The sequence below is a fragment of the Mytilus galloprovincialis genome, chromosome 8, assembly GCF_965363235.1.
Source record: "Mytilus galloprovincialis chromosome 8, xbMytGall1.hap1.1, whole genome shotgun sequence".
Classification (NCBI taxonomy): Eukaryota; Metazoa; Mollusca; class Bivalvia; order Mytilida; family Mytilidae; genus Mytilus; species Mytilus galloprovincialis.
In genome coordinates this window covers 15,950,700-15,965,565 of record NC_134845.1, presented here as the reverse complement: position 1 = coordinate 15,965,565, position 14,866 = coordinate 15,950,700, and the positions used below count along the sequence as shown (strand labels likewise).

At 32.0% G+C, this 14,866-nt stretch overlaps 1 protein-coding gene across 2 annotated transcripts; it reads left to right on the top strand.

Annotated features, from left to right (window-relative positions):
• The first annotated feature begins 2,080 nt into the window (after positions 1-2,080).
• LOC143085175 (heat shock 70 kDa protein 12A-like) lies at positions 2,081-14,329 on the top strand. Of its 2 annotated transcripts, none has more exons than XM_076261397.1 (6): positions 2,081-2,222; positions 6,514-6,557; positions 7,044-7,358; positions 9,123-9,365; positions 10,706-10,865; positions 11,343-14,329. In XM_076261397.1, exons 2-6 carry the CDS (start codon positions 6,549-6,551, stop codon positions 12,392-12,394), a joined length of 1,779 nt encoding a protein of 592 aa, XP_076117512.1. In that variant the 5' UTR covers positions 2,081-2,222; positions 6,514-6,548; the 3' UTR covers positions 12,395-14,329. The 2 variants fall into 2 exon arrangements, with proteins under 2 accessions (XP_076117512.1, XP_076117513.1); XM_076261398.1 differs by lacking the exon at positions 2,081-2,222 and adding an exon at positions 2,545-2,599.
• The last annotated feature ends 537 nt before the right edge of the window (positions 14,330-14,866 follow it).

The following is a 14,866-nucleotide window of genomic DNA, read 5'->3' as shown; positions in this document are numbered from 1 at the left end:
TTGCTTTATGACAGCAAAATATACATCAGGCAAGTCACAAATAAGGTTTTGGCTATACCATACATCACCTAACCCAATAAGAAAAAGTTCGTTCTTTATAAAATACAACCAGTTACACTTATTATTTGGACATCTCTCTAATTTACAATATAAGTAGTTATAACAATTTTTCAATATACAGTTTGAAGTATTTAGCAATTTAAACCAATATTTGAAAGTCTTACATTTTCTTGCGAAAATAAGAGGCAATCCATAGGCGGATCCAGGGGGGGCCTGGGGGCCCGCCCCCCCCCCCTTTCGTGGGAAAAATTTGGTTGATTATATAGGGAATCATTGAAACATGACTGGATCGGGCCCCCTATTAGGTCAGTCAGAGGGCCCCCCTTAGGAAAAGTTCTGGATCCGCCACTACAATCTACCTAGTTCTTGATATATCATAACATTGTTAGTAGACAACTTAACACCAAGTATATTTTTACAATAGTTCATGTGGACTCTCTCTATTGCCGGGGCTTTATGTGCACCCCATATTTCGCTTGCATAACTCAATAAAGAATTTATATAAGTATCAAACAGTGATAACAAAGTGACATAGTTTAAACACATACTTTTCACATTTCTTCTTAAAGCAAACATTGCTTTTCTACCTTGTTCTGACAATTTCTGTTGTAACATATTATATATTGCCATTAAAATTTAAAAGTACACTAAAGTAGGGTATATTTCCATAAGCCCTATTCGTCAGTCCATAAGCATGTGGTTTACTCGGACGCACACTTGAAATTCAGTGTCAAACACAAATGTTTTTTTTTTATATACGTAAGGAATGACTGTAATATTTTTTCTGTCTATGGAGAAATAATATTTTAAAAGTAAAAAATAAAAGTGATGCATACTTAAAAGATTGCACCACATTTGTTTATGCTATTTTGAAAAGTTAGAAAAAGTATTACAGTCATTCCTTATAATTTAATTTTCAAATTCAATTTTTACATTTTTACAGAGAAAATCATAAAAAAATGTTGATGACGTCAGGGAAAAATGGTCGACAAACTAATGGCTGAGCTGATAGACAAATTAACTTTCAGTCAATCAGCACCGAGACGCGTTACATCCAAAATTAAAGCAGTGAAACGGTATTGTAATGTTTTTTGTTCCGGTGTATTGATACGAGGAGGTTTTTTTTTTTCTATCAATAGGTCAGTTACCCGAAGAATCGAATCATCATGTTTTATGATCTTTTTGAGACTGGTCTCGATCTTTATAAATGAAATATACAGTAGACCTGATTTTTAAAAGCTACTATACAGTACATTGATATGCATGTAGAATTTATAATATAGCGACTCTTGCTATTATAAAGTTAGTAAGAAATGTTACAAAAAGCAAAATTGCATATTATTTTCTTTAAATCCAGACTGCTGGAATTGTATATCCAACGGCCAACCATGCATGAATGCATGTAAGCCCTGGTCACAGCGAACCCACGACATGAAATTTGGTCAAATCGCGGGTTATCTGGTATTCGTACGACAATCGCACGATATTTTGAGTGTCGTTGACATGTCGTAACTGATGATGTCACTGATGTGACCACTCGAAATATTTTTGCACGACAGTGCCACGACAACTATTTTATAGATCTCCTACGACAAAAAATCGTACGATTTGTTGTGACCGGGGCTTTAGACTAGACACATGATATTTTTGTAGAAATAAGTGTTTTTTATTCAAAGAAAATATTCAGAAAAAATGAATTGTGACTTTTTGTCCTGTGACTTTTTGTCCTGTGACTTTCTGTCCTACATTCAATATTCAAACCAAAATGAGGGATTTTAAATAGTTTTGTTTAAAAAAATAGCACCTCGACTTGATTACCAAATGCATACCGATGAGTAGCTTTGTAGTATATTGTTTATATACCTTCAACTCATCGGGCATAAACTGTGCATTTCATTAATAAGGACAGGTATATAAACATTTTTAAATTGTAAAGTAATCTAAGCCATTTCAAATTTTGTATTGCCTTGTAGGCGGTAGGCGGGCCGATTTGTTTAACATGTGACTGTGACGTTTTCACCGGAAACGAAATCAGTGGGCTGTAAACCGTGAGGCAATACACAAATCCTAAAACGAAAGTACAAATGCTACTTTCGTGCTGTTTCCACTTTATACGTAATGGTTGATTGAAAGTAATATATTTACACTTTCAGTTGATCTTTGTAAGTATTATTTCATTTATACCAGGTAATGTACGCTTATATTTTTACCTGTACCGACATGCATTTATCATAGATCAAGATGACCTCATAGTTTTCAAACTTAATATTCATTTAACTTTTCATGATCCCAGGCTGTACTATTCCAAATGGTTATGACGTCTTGAAAAGGATTATTTTTATAATTTATGTTTGTCTGTGACGAAGCATTAAATATTAAAATAGATTCATCATAATTATTTGGACTGAGGCTGTTCATGATGGGATTTAATTGATACTATTTTTAGAAACTGGGGTTTTATAGGGTATTTTTCTTCGTAACAACTGACGCATCAAGCTTGTGAAATGACATTGAACGAAAATTAAGTTAAGTAGAGAAGGTTAGTACAATACAAACTGTTATAATAGTAAATTTGAATATAAGAGGTCAAGATAGTTACCCTTTTCAGATCTTTTCAACTCAATGAAAATGATTGTGGTCTTGACTTGATGTGTTATTGCCATGCTCAATTTTCATTAATAAGGTGTGTGTTAATCTGTAAAATCATATTTGGGACAACATCCGTAATGCGCCTCGAAATGAGGAACTCAAAAGTCACGTGTAAAGAAAAAATCTCTGTGTAGTGATATTGGACATGTTTCTATTTTTTACAAATGACTGAACTTAGCCATTTGTGGTGATTAGGAAAGTAGAGGAACATAGAATAAATGTGTAAAAACTATGGAGCTATTCAATGTGTTCATAGTATTAAATTTTCAAAGAACTTATTGTGTTAAAAAGGGGATATTTTACCACAAGGAGCCGCATCACAAAAGGATGTTCGGGGTATGCTAATTTACGGAAAAAGTAATCCCACTTCGTACCCCTAAAATTTAACCACATATGTGAAAATGTCACAGCTTCGAAACGAGCTATCATACATATCCAAGTTTTCGATATGGACTGAGCTACAGGAAAAAACGTTAACATTACCACCTATGTAAAAACAATTAAAGATTTGGATCCATTTAAGTTTAATTTTATCGATCTGACATGATCAAAGGCTTTAAGCATGTTAAGTACTAATATAATTTGTGTAAAAAATATATGCAATAATAATACCACATCTTCTTTTTTTTATTAACACCCTAGGCTAGATGCAAATATTATATTACATTTAAACATTTATCATGGACAAAATAATAGACTGTTTAACTCAACTGTTTATTCTAAAAAGACACTCAGAGGCAAATTCCCTGAATGTTCACATAACAATTAAGCAAAGCATAGCATAGTACTGCCTCTAATAGTAGATTATCATTTTCATCTATCAAGTTTATAGAAACCTGATTTATAGATATATGAATTGTACCATGTGTAATGCTGGTATTTCTGTTTTGTTCACATAGTATCGTTATAATTTATTACAGAATTTGATGCAACTGTCAAACAAGTGAGAAGTTTATTGTAATATTTATTCCAGTGGAAATACTATTCTAGAATACTTTTTCCATTTGAAACTTATATTTATTATGAAGGAACTTCTATTTTGTGACAGAATAACAGGTCAGGCCTAAAATAAAATTTCATTTGTTTGGCATTGCCGCCCGACCCACTGAAAAACTTGCCGCCCAAATAATTTTATTTGCGTTTCAGAAATTATTTTTTTTTTATTTAAAAAAAATCGAAATTGTGCCGGAATTTGATCGTATCCGCCGAGTTTGTTCCTGACTTTACTTATTTCAAATCACGATCTTAAAAGCGCTTGCCTTACACCGTATTGGGAGCAAACATTTAAATGACATGGAATAGAAAAAGTCTGCCAAAAGTAATGTCAAAGAGGCCGGCAGGGGAAAGCATCTCCCTATGCTGCAATGCATTGGTTAATGGAGATGGATTTTATAAAAAATCAAATTTTCAGCTATTCTTTGAAAGAAACGTTCTGAGAGACCTTGAAGAGGACTTAAATTCTATCTTTTGTAAAGCAGAAACAGATGATTTCTGCTTAACTTTGTCGCTTCATGAGATGAGGCCCCTCATGGGGGGGTCCTAGTAATCACATAATCACCATTTTTTTGCCAATATAATCACATAATCATTAAATATTTGCTTATCTTTAGTAATCAAATAATCATAAACTAAAAATACAGTCCTAGGTAATCAAATAATCATGAAATATTTGGCTTAATAATCAAATAATCATTAAAAAAACGGCCAAGTAATCACATAATCAAAAACCCCATGAGGGCCCTCTGAGATAGAAGTTTTTCTCCGGGACATCACAGAACAAACATGCGTGGCTCTTACATTTGTTGAACTTATTAAATATTTGAAATTTATTTAATATTGACAAATTTTCCCTTGAACCAGAGAACAAAGTATCTACTATAGTCAGAACCACATTGATGCATTCAAGATAATTATGGCTGTAAGCACCAAAGCTTAAAGACCAAAATGGTCCCAGATTTACAGGTTTATAGTAGTTTTGTACCAGTAGATGCTAGCCTGGTACAAAACATACATATTTTAAAGACTAGCATCTTCTGTCAATTGAAGTACTTCCCCCTTTTCTTGCCTTTCTTCTTAACATGAATAAGATAATTCTTAAAACATAAAAGATACTGACAGAAACATATTTATAAATGTATCTAGTGTACTAGTGATGAATAAAATCCCCTCCTTTTCCACAATTCTAAGGGCTCATTAATTTATCTGTATTCATGTAATGCATGTCCAGATTTCTGTTAATCAAACAGGCATTACAACCCATAATTTATTTATCTGCAAAAATTGTCTGTCCTGCAGCATATTTCCATTTTGAATTTATCATACGTTTTAAACTTAGCCCTGAAAAACCTTGCACTTGTATTATCACCATGTCTATTTGTGTCAACCTTCCAAATTTTTAATATTTTGCTATCCTAATTTGGTACAGGTCCTTTATCCTCAAAACTTATCAGGGGCAGTAGGCGTGTTTGTATGGTAGTTCGTCACATCTTGCATGTATGATTACTAGCCTCTAGGTATTGGTTTGAGCCCTAGTTGGGCAGTTGCAAAATTAAGGTTTGATTTTCATGTCATATGTGATGAGGTTAGTCAGTTTCCTCCCGCAGGTTGGCGTTTTCCTTCAAGTACTACGGTTTAGTACACCACTAAAACTGACTGCCATGAAATTATTCATATGGTGTAGAAAGTGATGTTTATAAAACCAAAGCAAACAATCAAAGTTTTAAATCTTTGTCCATTTGTACAAGGAGCCGTAGTGGTTGAGCCATTTAACTTATAGTAATTTTACCAAACTGTGACCACAACTTCAAGATGTGACATGTACATCAGGCCTCTGTTCAATGGGCAGTCCCACAATAAAACTTCAATTTTCACGTCATACATTTTATATGGTTAATTTGTCAGTTTCCTGCCTCAGTTCTGTGTTTTTTTTCTGTGTACTTTGGTTAACTCTGCCAATAAAACTTACTGTCTTACATGAAATTATCCATATGATGTAGAATGTGACATTGACTGTTGACCCCTTTCAAATAAACCACCAGCATGTACACACAACAATGCTGCAATGCTTTATACAACATTGATCTAGATACTTCATGATTTACATGTATAAAGCTTTTAAATGTAAAAAAAAAAAAAAAAAATCCCTACCTACCTACCCACCTGCTGATAGTGTGGGTCGGCAATGCCAAACAAACAATTTTTTAAGGGTGGCCTCATTGATAAAAATGAACCAAAATTAAGAATGGAAATAATGGGATAATAAAGCATGTAGAATTGATTTTTTTTATAAAGAATAGAGAAAAGTAGCCTAAAAATTAAAGAACACAATCCCCCATCCAGCCTTTCTCTCTTATGTTTTCAAATCTGGTCATCAATCCCTCTGTTAGTCTGTCAGTCAGAAAACAACAACATACTTCTTTACTTCAACATAATCATGATAATATTATTATGATAATAATACTTTATTCCGAAAGCAATACAGCTTATTGGATACATATATACATAATTTTACACCAATATAAGAATTTTGCAAGAGATATATAATATATATAAATATAGAGGTGTGCATGAAAGAAAATATAATACATAATACAAAATACGAGCGGAGAATGATATAATACTTAAATAAAGTGAGAACAAATATACTATTTACTGCAATTAAATTCTGAGTTTTTCTGCTGATTTTAATTATAATACATTATAATTGTTGATCATTGTTTTCAAGTCTGCATATCATGTATACACTGTCAGCAAGATACAGTAATGAGATAATCTTTATCAGGCTTATAATGTTTATCATTTCAGGAAGATCAAAACCTTTCAATTCATAGACAGTGGTCATGGATGCCGTAAGTGTTTTAAGTTTGTAGAATTCTGGGTCAGATAAGGAAGTTAAATCATTCCTTATAAATATGCAATGTAGCTGACTCTTGATAAAAGGTGCTAGTAGATCAGAATTTCACTTTTAAATTACTTGTTTTATTCTTCAGATTTTTATCTACCATGTCTACTGACAAATTCATATCTTTTAAGGCAGTTAATATGTGAACTCAGTGGTGTACCTGTCTAACTATTAAAGGAAACATACTTTTCCCAATACCCATATTGTAATGTTGCTGAATTGGTGTTAAATGTCCAGTGGCAAATATAACATGCATGTTAGGATAAAAATAAACTACATTTTTTATTTCTGAAAATATCTTTTTGCCTTTTGATGAGGTCTGTTTTCCTTGAGAAGAAAGAAGAATATATTTTTGTAATTTTCTGTGAATCAGAATGCTTTGTTTCAATAGTCAATAGGGAGTGATCACATATTTATTTTTCTAATTTTTCAGATAAAACATGACAAACTTGCAGTTGCTGCAATAGATTTTGGGACAACATATTCTGGGTTTGCCTATTGTACAAGACATGACTACGAAGACTATCTAAAAAATAAAAGGGATCAACCAAAAATTCAGTGTCCGACATGGAAGGCTGGTGGATGGATGAACTACAAAGCCCCAACATGTGTGTTATTCAAACCCAACCGATCATTTCATACCTTTGGATATGATGCTCAATCCTATTATCAAGAAAATCCAGACAAAGTTGATTTTTCTCAGTGGTATTATTTTGAACACTTCAAGATGATGTTGTACAAAGAAAAGGTTTGTAGAAATATGTATAATCACAAAAGTATAAATTTGTAGTTTGGGTTTAATTTATTCTTAATTTCAAATTCTTTATGACCTTGATCTTCACAGTTCATGAATGTCAATATAAAATTTCAAAGTATAAAAAGTAATTTAGGAAACCATTGTTGCTCTATTTATGTTTGCCTCTTCCTTTTGATGGTAAGATTGATTGATTGTTGGTTGCCTATTGTGCAGTGGCAAATATTTCATGTATATCCAGGATCATAAAGGTTAGAAATGAGCTTTATATTCAAGCAGAAAACATCACTCTTTCAGCGACTGTAAGTGTTTAAAACACTACTACTATTTAAATGAGGAGATCTAGATGTGGTATGATTGCCTCAAGAGTTAACATGAATTAGAAGTAAGCAATTGTAGGCCACTGTACTTCTTCAACAATGAGAAACATACTGTATAGTCAGCCTTAAAAGGCCTTGACATGAAATTTAAACCTATAGGTGTTCTTCATCAATGATGACTGTACAAACAAATATACAAGATTAAAGTCATAAGAAACCTCAAATTAAAAAAAAAAAATATGCATGTTTTTTATAACTAAATGAATAGTTTTCATTATACAACTTCTGTACATATACTTTTTTCTTAGGAAAATTCTTTAATTTGTCCACATTTAGAAGAAGTTTACTTATTTTTAATTGCTTCCTTCCAGGAAGCAATTCGCCGACATATTTTCCGTATACATAGTGACCTGAGCGTAACCCTCCTCGTAAAAATCCAGTGGTCGCAATACGCATGGATCTGTCATTAAAATAAACAATTCTCTGATTGTACATGTCAAACACGTGCTCAATACCCATGCTTTTTGTTATTTGTTTACTATAAGGTGACAATCGGTAAACTTCGGCTTCAAAACACGGCATTTAATGAGCAGCCATATTTGTTAAATCATACCAGACAGAGAAAAAAAAAATGACGATTATACGTTATATTTGCGTAAAAAATGAGAAAATCGCGCACAGAGGACTAAGTTTTATGATATATACATGCATTGGTAAAAGAATCGGATAAACATTTTTTTTCACCACTCACTGGTTTCATATGACTTTAAGTATGCATACAAAAGGAGATGTTTACAACTATCCACCAGAGACTAAGGATCATGGATGTAAGGCCAGAAAAAATAGTTCAAATTCAGAAATTATTGTGTACATTTATTATTGCAATTTTTCAAAAACGGAGAAGACAAAAACAAAGAAGGCTAGTTTAATTACTGTAATGCGATTTCAGACCAATCTAAATACAGATCTATGTTTTATTTATCAAAATGCAATTTGTTATTATTGCGATACTAACCTAGAAGCATTATTCGCATTAATTAAAACATTGCAATAATTTCTGAATTTACAGTATATGTTTGTTTCCAGTTTCATCATGTAAAAAAAGGGGTAGGTAGGTTGGTATACCCATTTTTTTTTTATTTTTTCATTTTTTTTTTTGCAACATGATTTTGAGTTGTGCTGTCTGTCTTGCCATGGTTCATGGTGTCCATGAATTGAGTTAATCCATATTTTAAATGACTGGATTATTTCCCTTGGATAAAAGCTACTGGCTTCAACTGCTATGTTTTTGTCTAAATATGAAATATAAAAAAAAATCAACTAATAGAAAAATATTGAAGAGTATTAAATCAGTTATTTTACTACTGTTCATATTCCAGAGCATCTACATGTATATGTGTATTTTTGAATGTTTGTAACAAAAAGTTATTTGTTTTAGGATGAATTAACCAAAGATACATGGCTGAAGGAATCAATAGATGTGAATGATGGTGACAAGAAAATGAAAGCAGTTGATGTGTTTGCAGCTGTCATAGGTTATTTCCAGGGATTAATCATGAATGAATTACTAAAAGGTCATGGAGCCAAGGCTTTCTCAAATGATGACATTCACTGGGTGCTTACTGTCCCAGCTATCTGGGATCTGAAAGCAAAACAGTTTATGCGAGATGCTGCTGAAAAGGTATGTTGATCAACCGACTTTTTTCCTTGTTTTGGCATGTTATTCCAATCTAAGCTAAAAAAAAAAATAATTATAGGAAGCGTTGTGCGGGACATAGAAAAACTGGGCATCTGTTTGTCCATCTCATATTGTTAGCACTCTCAAATCTACAATTCTTACCAGATTTTTATTAAAATGAAATGAGGTATATATCAGCAATGTCCCACAAAAGTTTGAAAATCAGTGCTGATCAGCTATTTTTATACGCCCGCAAAATTTGCAGTCGTATATTGGTATAACGTCGTCGTCATTGTCGTCATCAGCGCCGTCTGAAGAAGGATGGTTTCCCGATAATAACTTAAGTATAAGTAGATAGAAATGAATAAAATTTTAACACAATGTTTATAACCACAAAAGGAAGCTTGGGATTGATTTTGGGGGTTATGGTCCCTAAGGTTTAGGAATTAGGGGCCCAAAGGGGTCCAAAACAAGCATTTATCTAGTTTCAGGACAATTAGTTTTGTATAAGATAAGGATTATTTCAATTGCTCTGAAATTGTACCACAATGTTTAATATTATAAGTAGAAGGTTGGGATTTATTTTAAAAGGATTATGGAGCAAACAGTCAAGGAATAAAGGGCCAAAAAGGGGCCAAAAACAAGCATTTTTGTAGTTTCAAGACAATAACGTGTGTAAAAATGTATGAATCTTTCTGAAGGTAAAAGTCGAGTCAGCTTTTTCCCCGAAATATTTTATAAAGCAAATATCTCAAAAAGGAGCTCCATGACCTATCAATATTTTTAGATTATTTTGATCCTTAGCTAATACTCTCCCATCTTAAAGAATCAATTTTGAATTCTTGATTTAAATAACTTGAACTAAGATCACCTAAGTACATCCTTAGAGGATTATATCAGTAATATCTAAGACGAATTTGAAAATTAGCCCCAATATTATTTTAAGAGTAATTATATCTCTTTAAAATATAATTTGTGTTGACAATTGCATTATAACTGTTCACCACAGGCCTACATTTCTTTTAATGACTGTATGCAGTTATAATCAGCAGTCATCAAGTCTTTTATACAGGAAGTTTGTCCCTTGTAAATAAAACTTATGTGAAATATTTCATTTTAAGTCATCCAATGTCTATTTTTCTTGTTTTATATTTTTGATGAAAAATAGCATGACATATTTTGTGAACATTTATCTATTATTGAGGACTGTTTGTTGACCTTGGCTTAAAATGTAAAAAAATGTGATAAGGTTACACAGGCCAGATAAGTCTCTGTCAACAGTTTATTATGTTTGTAGGTAGCTGTCTCGTTCTTCACATCTTATATTGTTATTTTCACTGTAGGTAAACATTTCAAATGATCAGCTGACTTTGGCACTGGAACCTGAAGCTGCATCTATACATTGCAGACGACAGCCGGTTGGCATACAAACACAGACAGATGGCATAAAAGCCATTGCTGGCATGCAGAAAGGCGACAAATATGTAGTCTTTGATCAAGGAGGTTAGTACCAGAATTGGATTAATGTCATGTAATGTATGCAAGTACTTTAAATTCAAAAATTGTTGCAATGTTTAAATCAATGCAAAAAATGCAACAGTATCAAGTTTCGCAATAATAAAACTTGCCTTCATAATTTCAAAATTTTTTCGTATTTTTGTTTAAATCATATCTATTAGACATGACTTGCCACTAGTCACAGATTCATTAACGATCATTAATAATTAGGGTTTTGACCAAGATTTTGCAGTTTACTTATCATGTTATAATCTTTATTTGATGGAGTTGTAGTCCCACCAACTTGAGATTTATTTCACATGTTTTTTACCCTGTATGTTGAGGATTTTTTTTTAAATAATTCTTAATTACGATATGACTAGGTTAATGAAAAATGAAAATGTGATCATTAATTAGCTAAAGATCTAGAATAGTTCCTATTAATACATATTCCTATTTTTAATTCTTTTTAATTCTTTTCAGGTGGAACAACAGACATAACTGTTCATGAAGTAACAGGACCAAATTCCGTTAAAGAGATTCACCAAGCATGTGGAGGACATTGGGGTGGGATCACAGTCAACGGAGAGTTTTATAAATTCTTAGTTCGATTGTTAGGTGGAGATGTCATAAATGCTGTAAAAGAGAACCACCCGGTAGAATATTATGAACTTATGCATAATTTTGAGCATGCCAAAACCAATTTTAAGGAAGACACTAAAAAAGTCACGGTGAGACTTCCACTTGTTTGGCTCACCAAATATGAAGAAATTACGGAGGATACATTAAAGGAGGTAATACCCCAAACAAACTTTAACAAAAAGATCAAAATTGTATCAGACAAACTCAGGATTGATCACTCACTCTTCCGTACTTTCTTTGATTATTCAATTGTAAATGTTACTGATGAACTGGAAAGACTTTTTCGTAAAGAAGAACTTTCTGATGTGCAGACATTATTGGCTGTTGGAGGATTTTCTGAATCTTCTGTTTTAATTGATGCTATTAAAGAAAAACTTGGACCTGAAATAGATGTTATTGTTCCAAGAGACCCTGGACTAGCTGTGTTGAAAGGAGCCGTATTGTATGGATTTGAACCAGGTATAATTACCTCACGTGTTTCTAGATATACATATGGTGTAGCAATGCAAAGGAACTATATAGATGGCTTTGATGATGCATCAAAGCGTCCTAGCCATGGCAACAAGCTCATAGATGATATTTTTGATATTCATGTGACAAAAGGAAAAGTGGTACAAATTGGACATTTTGAACCAGAACATACCTACTACCCTGTTGTAGACGAACACAAATGTGTTCATTTTGAATTCTTTGCAACAGAGGTAACAAACCCAAAATACACGACTGAATCTGAGTGTAAAATGATAGGGGTATTAAGTGTTGACCTAGAAAAAAAGCTTTCTAAAGACGGAGGACTTTCATTGAAAATTAATGCTAGTGGCACTGAAATTGTAGCAGTTGCAAGTGAAAAATCTTCCAAAAATGAATACAGAGCTTATTTTAGTTTATTTTGATACCAATAAGATATTTGCTTTTTTATAATTCATTGGTCAGTGCTGCTGCATGCATGGTGTTAATTTTTAACCATGTACATTTTCTTCTTCCTGTATTATTTTTTTTAAGGTGACTATTTTGGGGTATTCCCAATTTCCCTTATATTTATTTCAATATAGGATTCAAAATTAGAGAGTTTCTGAAACCTAAAAAAATGTGTATATGATCAAGGGGAGATAATATTCCAAATGTTTAAAATTTCACATAAGTCCATCAAATCAAAATGCAATAATTGTAATACCTCACAGTCATCACTGTTAAAAATACTTCACTAATTTTACATGTTATTGTAGATGATTTGTATTTAAAGATATTTTTTACAAAATGAATTACTTTTTTCTCCTATGCTGTGGCTATTTATCTTTACCCATGTGGCATGTGTGGAGAGATATATTTTTGTATAACACTGATTATAGTGTGATATGAATTAATGATATAGCAAAATGTGTTAATTTGGTTTGTCTATCCTGCAATGTCACATTTCTGTTGGCTATTCTTTAGTTCAATGATGAATTGAGAGGTCACAATGAACTACTTTTCCTCCATGGCAACACATTTCAAGATTTCTTCAATATTAAACCAAACACTCATAATTTTTCACCAGGAAATATTGTTTTTGTCAAATTTGATTCCATGCTGGAATATACTAAAGCTTGAAAACATCTGATTTCAGATATATTTGTTGAGAATGTTCATATAATGTTTTTAGATAATTCCTCAAATGTGCCAATCTACCAATATTGCAGAAGCCGTCTTTAGGCATTTATGTTTTCAACTTTTGATAATATTTTTAGAAATATGTCATTGTGAGTAAACATATATTTGATTTATTGGGATTTATAATTTTTTTTTTCCCCAACGTAACAATATCTTTATTGCATATTTGCTGTAACAATTTACTAAGTTTACAGCTTTAACTTAGTATCCTTCATGTTTTTTTTTTCCTGAATTATATTTATATTTTATTGTTATGACTTTTTCTTTAATGAAAAGTGCCAGTAGTTTTTTATTTATGATAATCTTTTTAATATGTTTTTTAAACCATTAGAGAATATTGTTTGCGATAAATTCCTGTATTTAATATTTAAAGATTTATTTGAGTTATAAATATATATAATAAAAAAAAAAAAAACTATTTCTATGTTCAAGATGTCCAAAATGTTTTTATATATTTTATTTTTCGAAATTACTATACATGTTCTTCCCCTGGGAATACATGCAGATGACCTAAGCTGTATTTGCAAAACCTTTGGAATTTTAAATTTGGGTTCCCAATACACTTCAACTTTGGACTTTATTTGGCCTTTTTAACTTTTTTTATATAAGCGTCTCTAATTAATCTTTTGGAGAGGAAGAGTGTGACTTGAGTACAAAAGGAGAAAGTTCGGTAAGGGCCATATTTGGCCCTGATAATAAAGTTCAATGTCACAAGATAAAAAATGTTTTATGTTGACTTAAAGACATGGCAGAAAGTTAAATAAAACTATTAAGGTCAAAATAACAAATGGAAATTAATCCCATTTTCCTTGGTTTTTAATGAAAAACAAAATTAGTAATATTTGAGACGTCATGAATACAACGCAGGAACAAAAATTTTCAACAAAAAGACTTATTTCCTATATAATCAATGTATTAGCTATGATCCATTGTGATATTGGACTATACATCTTAGTTTGAAATTTAGGCTACAAAAGGGGGCCATTTTAGGGCCATATCGAACCTTCTCCTTTGAATCCTGGTATCTATGATGAGTTTATTGACTAAGTACTTGTCTATTGTTACCATTCTTGACTACTTGAGACAAGTTTGTTTTTTGGATTAAAATGGATTTAATTGAATCCTTTTGGCAAAATCTTACTATGTTTACCATGTTTACACCATAAAAATTATTTGGAGTTCAGACTTATGTAACATTTTGAATGCCCCATTTATGAACTTTATGTTTTTAGGTCTGTGCATGCATTAGTTCGACTGCCTGTCCCACCTCAGGTTTAAGTTTTTGGTCGAGGTAGTGTTTGATGAATTTGAAGTCCGATCAACTTGAAACTTAGTACACATGTTACTTGTGATATGATCATTGTAGTTTCAATACTGAAATAGAGTTTGGACCCCAATTTCACGGTCCACTGAACATAGAAAATGATAGTGCAAGTGAGGCTTCTGTGTTCCATAGACAGATTCTTGTTTAGATCTTAATTGCAGCACCTAGATAAATAGCAGTAAAACGTATTTTGTATTTGTAGACTATTTGGAAGTCTATCAATAATAACTTTAACCTGAGATCACCCCTAGGTTTTGGTGGGGTTCGTGTTGTTTATCCTTTAGTTTTCTATGTTGTGTCATGTGTACTATTGTTTGTCTGTTTGTCCTTTTAATTTTTAGCCATGGCGTTTTCATTTTATTTTCGATTTATGAATTTGACTATCCCTCTT